Source organism: Protomyctophum bolini (assembly GCF_963924005.1).
Source record: "Protomyctophum bolini genome assembly, chromosome: 3".
In the NCBI taxonomy this organism is placed as follows: Eukaryota; Metazoa; Chordata; class Actinopteri; order Myctophiformes; family Myctophidae; genus Protomyctophum; species Protomyctophum bolini.
Genome location: NC_137864.1, coordinates 21,387,212 through 21,397,211, shown reverse-complemented (window position 1 = coordinate 21,397,211; position 10,000 = coordinate 21,387,212). Strand labels below are relative to the sequence as shown.

The following is a 10,000-nucleotide window of genomic DNA, read 5'->3' as shown; positions in this document are numbered from 1 at the left end:
AAAACAGGCAACTTTTAAAAGTTCAAAGATTATATTTAAAAAAAAATGGTGCAATGATGGTATGAGGGTTTTTTTTTTTTTTTACACACGCACAGTCACACACGCACAATAGTTTGGAACCAAATGGACCCTTATGGGTCTGTAACTCTGACAGTTACATTTGGTTCCATGTGTACACCTAAATTGGGGGTCCCAGAGATAGAAATGCTATTAAATGGGGGTCCGTAGACTAATGCATGTCAAACTGGGGGTCCTTGAAATTATACGGGTTGAGAATCACTAATCACTGCTAGAACCGTACAAATCTTCTCTCATGGGTCCCTGGCATATGTTTTCAAATTGGGGTCCGTGGGCTAATCAGTGTCTATTTGGGGGTCCTTGACATGAAACACGTTTGTGCATCACAGATGTCTGCTTGATGTCGCTGTGGCACACACACACACACACACACACACACACACACACACACACACACACACACACCCTCTCTGTCTCTCTCTCTTTGTCTCTGTCTCTCTCTCCCTCTCTCTCCCTCCCTCTCTCCAGTGTGTTAATGAAGCTCGTTCATCCTCACATTGAAGTGTCATCAGATTATAGGTTGGCTGTCGGCAGGGTGCTGAAGTATGCATGACATGCAACCAGCTGTGTGTGTGTGTGTGTGTGTGTGTGTGTGTGTGTGTGTGTGTGTGTGTGTGTGTGTGTGTGTGTGTGTGTGTGTGTGTGTGTCACTGCAGCTATGTCCAAAACCCCTTCTGTTCTGGAGATGTAAAAAGCAAATGGATGTAGTCATTATTTAGTCACAAGCTCTTATTAACACATCATCAGCATCGTCATTTTTCACATCATGGATTTCACAATGCCACGCCAGACTTTCCGGTCCTTCATTGCCATCCACAGTTCTTGCTTACTGACTCCAGAGAAGAAGGGAAGGTATAACCTCATTGTCAGCTCTGGCCAGACATATTAATACTCAAATATTAAGATCCACATGCAGACACACTTAGGTGGTCTTTACACGAGAATGGTGTTCATAGAACATGGCAAAATAAAGTATCGTTTGCTGGTGTCCCTTTAGACGAGAACAGTGTTTTCAGGAGGTGAAAACACCTTCCAGAGTGGAAATCTTTTAGAACGCCGTTTTCTCCTGTCTCCATGTAAACAGGCAAAACGGTGGATCCACAAATGCAGAGCCATATTATAATGGAGTTCGTACAATGAACAATTTAAGCCTCCCTCCTCGCCTACAAAGCGGCGCTCATCAGCGATGGTGAATGTAAAACCACAATGTAAATAAAAAGCAGCGTTTATGTAACCTAATGTATTATAAAATATATAACCATCCCGTGGCGCTCTCCGCCTGTATGCTCTGGGCTGCCTGTCTCTCGATCCGTTGCAGCGTTAGTAGAAAGCAGGCAGCGAGCGACAGCCACAACCCTGTTGTGGTCTGGAAGCATCATTCAAAACCCTGATAGGGTTGCGTGAAGGGGGAGCTACCTGGTTCTTCTTCTTGTACGTGGGTCTATTTGGCAGCCCGTTACCGCCACCTAGTGACATTATAGCGTTTTCATAAAGTGTGTGTTCGTAAAGGGTCAATCAAATGAGAACGCAACAGGACTTTGCCGTTTTATCTGGAGACCGTCGCCGTCTAAAAGAGGCCTTAGATTTGATTTGGTTTGATGGAATGCTTTACCTCTCCTCTCCTCTCCTCCTCTCCTCTCCTCTCCTCTCCTCTCCTCTCCTCTCCTCTCCTCTCCTCTCCTCTCCTCTCCTCTCCTCTCCTCAGATCCTGACTCAGGAGGATTGGAACGCGGTTCTGTACAACGGCATGGCGTCCACCACCCCGCTCGCAGCTCTCTACTTCGTGGCGTTGATGACGTTTGGAAACTACGTCCTGTTCAACCTGCTGGTGGCCATCTTGGTGGAGGGCTTCCAGGCCGAGGTGAGTGACACAGTGGCTGGCTGGCTGACTGACTGACTGACACAGTGACTGACACAGTGGCTGACTGACTGACTGACACAGTGGCTGGCTGGCTGACTGACTGACTGACTGACTGACTGACTGACACAGTGGCTGGCTGACTGACTGACTGACTGACTGACTGACTGACACAGTGGCTGACTGACTGACTGACTGACTGACTGACTGACTGACTGACACAGTGGCTGGCTTGCTGACTGACTGACTGACACAGTGGCTGACTGACTGACTGACTGACTGACTGACTGACACAGTGGCTGACTGACTGACTGACTGACTGACTGACTGACTGACTGACTGACAGACACAGTGGCTGGCTGGCTGATTGACTGACTGACACAGTGGCTGGCTGGCTGGCTGACTGACTGACTGACACAGTGGCTGGCTGGCTGACTGACTGACTGGCTGGCTGGCTGGCTGGCTGGCTGGCTGGCTGGCTGGCTGACTGACTGACTGACTGACTGACTGGCTGGCTGACTGACTGACTGACTGACACAGTGGCTGGCTGACTGACTGACTGACACAGTGGCTGACTGACTGACTGACTGGCTGGCTGGCTGGCTGGCTGGCTGGCCTGTAATCATTAATTTGAGTTATATGTATTACAAAAAATCACACCCATGTGAAGTGAGGGGCGCTCTTATCATTATACATCATCAGACCTCATCTCATGAACAACTGGATTCATGTGATTGTTGTGTTATATGTATCATTTGTCATATTTCGCAGACATTTGACCTAATTTCTCCTTTCATTGTCATTGGCAAAATATTGAGACGTGTGTGGACGCTGTATATCGGCCTATAGGAAGGGCTATAGCGCCCCTCATAAAAAAAAAGAAAAAAAGAAACATTTCGTAACTATATCGTGCAGGCAAAGTTTAGAACCCTGACAGAACTTCCCCTAAGTGTAAACTTCAGGGGGGAAAAAAAGTGTCAAGTTGAGATTCACAGACGATAATGAGCTAATTAATGATTTGCCAGTGCAAACCGCGGCCGTTCCATTCAACAGCCGAGTGCAATTTGCTCTTCTTGTTACGTTCTGATTGCAATTTCCCATGTGGGACGTTATAAATGGTGCAGGCTTTGTGCATTATCCCATTTAGACCTGCAGACGCATCTGTGTCACCATAGCTTTTAAGCCACCATTATTTTTAAACTTTAGCTGTTGAAAAATAGCAGATCTACAAGCTTGTAGCGCTACGAGCTTGTAGATCTGCTATTTTTGAAAAGTCGTGATCATATTTTCTCACATTTTTGTGAGAAAATATGAAATAATAGACATGAAATAGTTTGAGCACCACTGATATAGAAACGGAGGTTTTTTTCAGAAACCCTGTTTTTGTAAAGGTCTCAGGTCTAAATGGCTTATTTATTCATGAGCCTCATGCATCTCTGACTGTCACTGAGGAGTACAGTGCTGTACAGTATACTAAATACTCCAGTACTGTACTGTTTTTTTTATTATGTATAAAAAAAGTCAATCTAAGCTAAAAAGGGGTGTGACCCAAAATAAATCGCAATATTAATCATTCAAGGTTTTTTATGATCCTTAGGGTCATCCAAATATATACATATTCAAAATTGGGAATTATATATACATTTTGGATCATGGTACATTCAGGGGTTGAAAGTTGGGTACCATTAACGTCCTATTAAGGCAAAAATGTCTAATTTTAATTATGCTTTAAGTAGCATTTCTACATGATTCACTTCATGATTCTGAATCCATTGCAAGCATTAGTTTTGCCCATAGCCACTTGCCCTTAAAACACCCCGAACGCCTGGGGGTATTTAGGACCATTAAATCAGAGCGTCCACCAGGCCTACGGAGTGCATTTCAAGGTGCACCAGGCGCCATCTTGAATGTAGCTGAAGTAGCTAGATGTAGCCAAAACACACCCCCGAGGCGATCGACAACAACGGGAGTTATGATTAGCCTACTTCTAACACGACTAGCGACGGGACCGCGATGGGCCGTCAAAAACATCATCTTTGGTTAAAATTGGACGGATTGAATTAGATCAAGAGTTATTCACGTTTTAAGATTTTCGATATCATCCACTAAAATGGGGGGGGACCACTTTGGATGACGTCCCAACCGGAAATTACATCGGATGTTGCCCAGCATGGCGCTCCCAGCCTTTGGAGCGATGCGATCGGTTATGGGGTGCAGTACTTAGTTTAGACTATAGTCATTGGTTAGAACCGTCATTAGTCCTACACAACTACAACCTATCTCAAACCCTCACCCTAAACCTATAACCTCCCAAGGGCCAGCACACCTAAACCTAACCTTAACCCATGTCTAACCAATGACTAGTCTAAACTAAGTATATGCACCCCTCGGTTATGATATCATTAATGTTCCGTCCTGTGATTAATCTCCCCCTGAGCGCTGAGTGTAACTGTTTGATAGGACGGAGACCTCCGTTTATGCCACTCAGGGTTGTGCCCAAATGAGCTGGCCTCATTCTTTTGTGATGACGTCAGATCATAGAAAACCTTGAATGATTACTATTGCAATTTATTTTGGGACAAATCTTCGATTGACTGGCCTTGAACTACTTAGTTCTACTACGTACATCTCAGGGGCAAATATTACACTATATTCCATGACAATTATTTAAAAAACTTTAGTGACTATTATAACTCTATGACTATTCAAAACAACTGAAGCACAGCAAACAAAGGGATAGAATAAAGAGCATATGTACATGTGCCTGTTTTCACTGTAGCAACGTAAACTTATTTTTAATTTTATGCTTTTCACCCCGGTCTAAATTTGTACTGCCTGGGGAAAAAAGAAACGAAAAGAAAAAACAAATCAATCATCTGTAGTTCTCAGGCAATACCTTTATGTTTTCGTGTCAAGGACCCCCAAGTTGACACTAATTAGCCCGTGGACCCCCGTTTGAAAATATATGCCAGGGACCCTAGCAGTGATTCTCAACCATTTCATGAGAACTACTTTGTATGTATATGATGTATTCACATGCTTTTTGTTCTTGCTTAATGTAAATCGCTCTGGATTAAGAGCATCTGCTAAATGCCTGAATTGTACATTTTAAAGAACTTTCAGGGACTTTTCAAGGACCCCCATTTAATGGTATTTCTATCTCTGAGATCCCAATTTGTATTGTAAAATCAATGTTAATTTAACTCTGAGAGTGTACAAATGGAACCAACTGGACCCATATTAAGGGTCCATTTGCTTCCAATATGTCATTTAGCTGGGGACCCCCTGGAACTCCCCTGGGGATCCCCGGGACGGCTCTTCTACCTCTGCTGAGGGTGAGGTTCCAAACAGGGTTTGGGTTCTGCTGGACAGAATGTGTGATGTTGTACAAACTGTACATTCATAATACCTCTTTAATCTGATGACACACAATAAACAACATGCATGAATACATGATGATGCATGATGTGTGGAGAGAGATCTATGGAACATATAGGGGGGGGGGGGGGGGGGGTTGTGAAGAGGGAATGAATGTGATGGATGGATGTGTGGATGGATGTGTGGATGGATGTGTGGATGGATGTGTGGATGGATGGGTGGATGGATGGGTGGCTGGATGGGTGGATGGATGGGTGGATGGATGTGTGGATGGATGGGTGGATGGATGGGTGGGTGGATGGATGTGTGGATGGATGGGTGGATGGATGGGTGGATGGATGGGTGGATGGATGTGTGGATGGATGGGTGGATGGATGGGTGGATGGATGTGTGGATGGATGGGTGGATGGATGTGTGGATGGATGTGTGGATGGATGGGTGGATGGATGGATGGGTGGATGGATGGGTGGATGGATGTGTGGATGGATGTGTGGATGGATGTGTGGATGGATGGGTGGATGGATGGGTGGATGGATGGGTGGATGGATGTGTGGATGGATGGGTGGATGGATGTGTGGATGGATGTGTGGATGGATGTGTGGATGGATGGGTGGATGGATGGGTGGATGGATGGGTGGATGGCAAAAAGTGTTCAAATTGAACCAAATGGACCCGTAGTAGGGTCTATTTGGTTCTCTATATAGCAATGATTACTATCACAATATAGAGTAGCTATATTTATTTTAACAAAGGAATATCATTTTATCCTAACCTTTAAGTATAGCAAAGACAAACTGTGTTGAGGACAGAGGTGTGACTGTTACGCAGTTTTTCAGGAATATAGTTGGAGTCTTATAGGCCTCGGTCACACATAAAAGACAGCTGTCTTCTCAGTGTCTCCTGTGTCTTCATGTGTGTCGCACGGCTCGCAATGCATTTCCAATGGGAGTCACGTGGTTTGACGAGACAAGCAGGGAACGTGCACAGAGTGTTAGAGAGGAAGGGGCTGACATCCCATAAGGAGGGCACTTTTGGGCCTGGGCCATAGCTCAATGGTCCAGGCACCTTGGCTGGTAATCCAGTCTGGCAGTGTGCCACGGGTTCGACTCCCAATCCTGACGGCCTTTACTGCATGTCTTCCCCCCCATCTCTCTCCCCATTTCCTGCAGTCAGCATACTGTCTGTCCCTCCATAAAAAAATATACAATAGCAGATATACAAGCTCACAACGTGTCGCGCTGCGTCGCAGGTCCCATCGCAGGTCCCGTCGCTAGTCGTGTTAGAAGTAATCATTCCTCCGGTGGTTGTCGATCCTCTCGTGGTGTTTTGGCTTCATGCTATTATATCTAGCACTAATGGTCTAATAATTAATGGTTCCAAATAGGGATGTCCCGATACACTTTTTTTGTTTCCGATCCCGATACCGAATACCGATACCAGAGAATAATATGTATAAGAAAAAATATCTTATTTTGATGTCCACCGGCCGGGAATAATGTTTATAGCTATCTAGCTATATATATTGTGTTGTGTTTATAGCAGACTCCTCACTCAAATGTGCACTTGCAGATTGGGCAACTCGAGAACAAACTCCACATGCCCCACCATTTTATTTGCCTGCCATGCCTGCCGTGTCAAGCCCTTACCCCTGTGTCGGATCTGTGGTTAGACTGGCATATTTGCCGATACCGATATGACCCGATATGACCAAATAAGGGCCGATCCGATACTGATACAGTATCGGGACATCTTTAGTTCCAAATGACGCTGGGCGATAAGAGTGTTAATCATCTTGCCGATAGACAAGTCAAGCTCAAAATACTGTTCTAGTTCTTTTAAAATTATTTTATAATAATTGTCTTTTCTCATTGAACAGTTCCTTACGGATGCTGCTGTGTGGTTGAAGGAGGAACAGATCAAAGAATCAGTCAGGGATAAAAAGCCTTCACTCAGCAGAACTCTAACAAAGGAACGAACAAGCTGCCATATTCTCTGCATGAGGATTAGAGAGGAGGGCTGTGAGAATGTGTTTATGAAGCAAAACAACGATTACAGAGGAACGCACGCACGCACGAACAAATGCACGCACGCACACACAGTATTCCAAACTAATCAGCTTCCGACACAAGTCCCACAATGTCCATATTTCAACTTAAAAAGAAAAGTTCACGTAAATGAACTGACTTTTCTTTCCACTTCCACAGGCCTCCCATCCCGTCTACATGATAATCCGCGGTACACGTGCACGCTGTTATTAGTGTTTTTTCTGCTCAAAATCGGATAAAGTACCATGTTTGGGACCTTATAAAACATTAATACAAGCTCGCACTAAGAAAATTAATTAATTCCTGGGCCGTGGCTCAGCGGTCCATCCTGGGCCGTGGCTCAGCGGTCCATCCTGGGCCGTGGCTCAGTGGTCCATCCTGGGCCGTGGCTCAGCGGTCCATCCTGGGCCGTGGCTCAGCGGTCCATCCTGGGCCGTGGCTCAGTGGTCCATCCTGGGCCGTGGCTCAGTGGTCCATCCTGGGCCGTGGCTCAGAGGTCCAGGCCCTGGGCCGTGGCTCAGCGGTCCATCCTGGGCTGTGGCTCAGAGGTCCATCCTGGGCTGTGGCTCAGCGGTCCATCCTGGGCCGTGGCTCAGAGGTCCAGGCCCTGGGCCGTGGCTCAGCGGTCCATCCTGGGCTGTGGCTCAGAGGTCCATCCTGGGCCGTGGCTCAGCGGTCCATCCTGGGCTGTGGCTCAGTGGTCCATCCTGGGCCGTGGCTCAGTGGTCCATCCTGGGCCGTGGCTCAGCGGTCCATCCTGGGCTGTGGCTCAGTGGTCCATCCTGGGCCGTGGCTCAGCGGTCCATCCTGGGCTGTAGCTCAGCAGTCCAGGTACCTTGGACTTGTAAGCCAGCTTTACAGTGTGTCGCGGATTCGAGTCCCGATCTCGACAAACTTTGCTGTGTGTCCTCCCCCCATCTCTCTCCCCCTTCCCTGTCTACTCACTGTCACCCACTGTCAAATAAAGGCAAAAAAGCCCCAAAAAATATATATATAAAAAAAGGAAATGTATCCACCGTGTATTGGTACACTAGCCTGGCTAATAAGCCAGACCGAATCAGCCGTTGGCAAAAACAATTGCCTGCCGGTGGATTGCGGTCTGGAGAGGCTCAATTGTACGCGCATATCCTACACCAGAGAACTGGTGTGGCCAATCGGGACACGGTATGCAATATGGGCGGGCTTTGGTACAGTGACGTTCAGTGCTTGAGACCTTTGACTGACAGTAGCTCTGACCAATTGCGTCAAAGAGAAAATGTTTGAACCCACCCCCCGGGAAACAAGATCCATACACTGCATCTCCAGACTCAAATACCACACGGCAGTGTGATTTGAGTCTGGCTTATTAGCCAGGCTATTGGTACAGAGCCTAGAGCAGAGGTTCCCAAAGTAGGGTCTGGGGACCCCCAGGGGTCCCCAGCTGTAGTTAGGAACCAAATGGACCCATGAATATGTAACTCTGAGAGTGTAAAAATGTACAATCTCAGAGTTAAACTAACAGTGATTTTACAATATACATTGAGGGTCCCAGAGATAGAAATGCCATTAAATGAGGGTCCGTAGCCTAACTCATGTCAAACTGGGGGTCCTTGAAATTAGTTGAGAATCACATAGAGCCATAACAATCTTATACCCCCCAATGCAACCCTTGAAGCTGAGTGCCAAGCAGGGAGGCACTGAGTCCCATTTTTAGAGTCTTTGGTATGACCCGCCCGGGGATCGAACCCCGACCTCCCAATCTCAGGGCGGACACTCTAACCACAAGGGCCACTGCAGGCCACTGAGAATTTGGGGGTCCTTGACATGAAAAAGTTTGGGAACCAGTGGCCTAGAGCAGGGATTCTCAACGTTTTTGCAAAGCATTTCCGGGGGTCCCCAGCCCCTCCCCACCCGCAATACAAATCCTAAATGAATACTGAAACCAGATATAATCATTAAGGAAAGTTTATGCATGTACTATGTAAACTCTTCATTTCCATTTTCCATGCAGCCACAGTCACCGGCCTCACCACCGGCCTCACCATCCCCCCCTATGGCATTGGTAACTAGGGCTTTTCTAGTGATCTTTACTAGTTGACTAGGCATTACCTATTATGTCAAAGAAATATGTACCTGTTTATATATTTTTGTATGTGTTGTACATTTAAATACTGTGTACATTTGTGACTATACCTATAATCTATAAAAAAAATATACATATTTTCAACTAGTCAACTAGTGGATTTACTAGTCGACAAGTTGAATAGTCGACTAGTTGAATAGTCGACTAGTAGTTGAATAGTCGACTAGTTGAATAGTCGACTAGTAGTTGAATAGTCGACTAGTTGAATAGTCGACTAGTTGAATAGTCGACTAGTTGAATAGTCGACTAGTTGAATAGTCGACAAGTTGAATAGTCGACTAGTTGAATAGTCGACTAGTAGTTGAATAGTCGACTAGTTGAATAGTCGACTAGTTGAATAGTTGACTAGTAGTTGAATAGTCGACTAGTTGAATAGTCGACTAGTTGAATAGTCGACTAGTTGAATAGTCGACTAGTTGAATAGTCGACTAGTAGTTGAATAGTCGACTAGTTGAATAGTCGACTATTCGACTAGTTGAATAGTCGACTAGATGAATAGTCAACTAGATGAATAGTCAT

General features: G+C 45.8%; 1 protein-coding gene across 1 annotated transcript in view; it reads left to right on the top strand.

Annotated features, from left to right (window-relative positions):
• LOC308312347 (voltage-dependent T-type calcium channel subunit alpha-1H-like) overlaps window positions 1-10,000 on the top strand; it is a gene marked incomplete at its 3' end in the record, with an annotated part of 112,808 nt that overhangs the window by 43,675 nt on the left and 59,133 nt on the right. Inside the window, exon 14 of the mRNA XM_080758952.1 lies at window positions 1,784-1,939. Coding sequence (XP_080615078.1) covers window positions 1,784-1,939 — 156 coding nt within the window. The remainder of the gene's footprint in view (window positions 1-1,783; window positions 1,940-10,000) is intronic.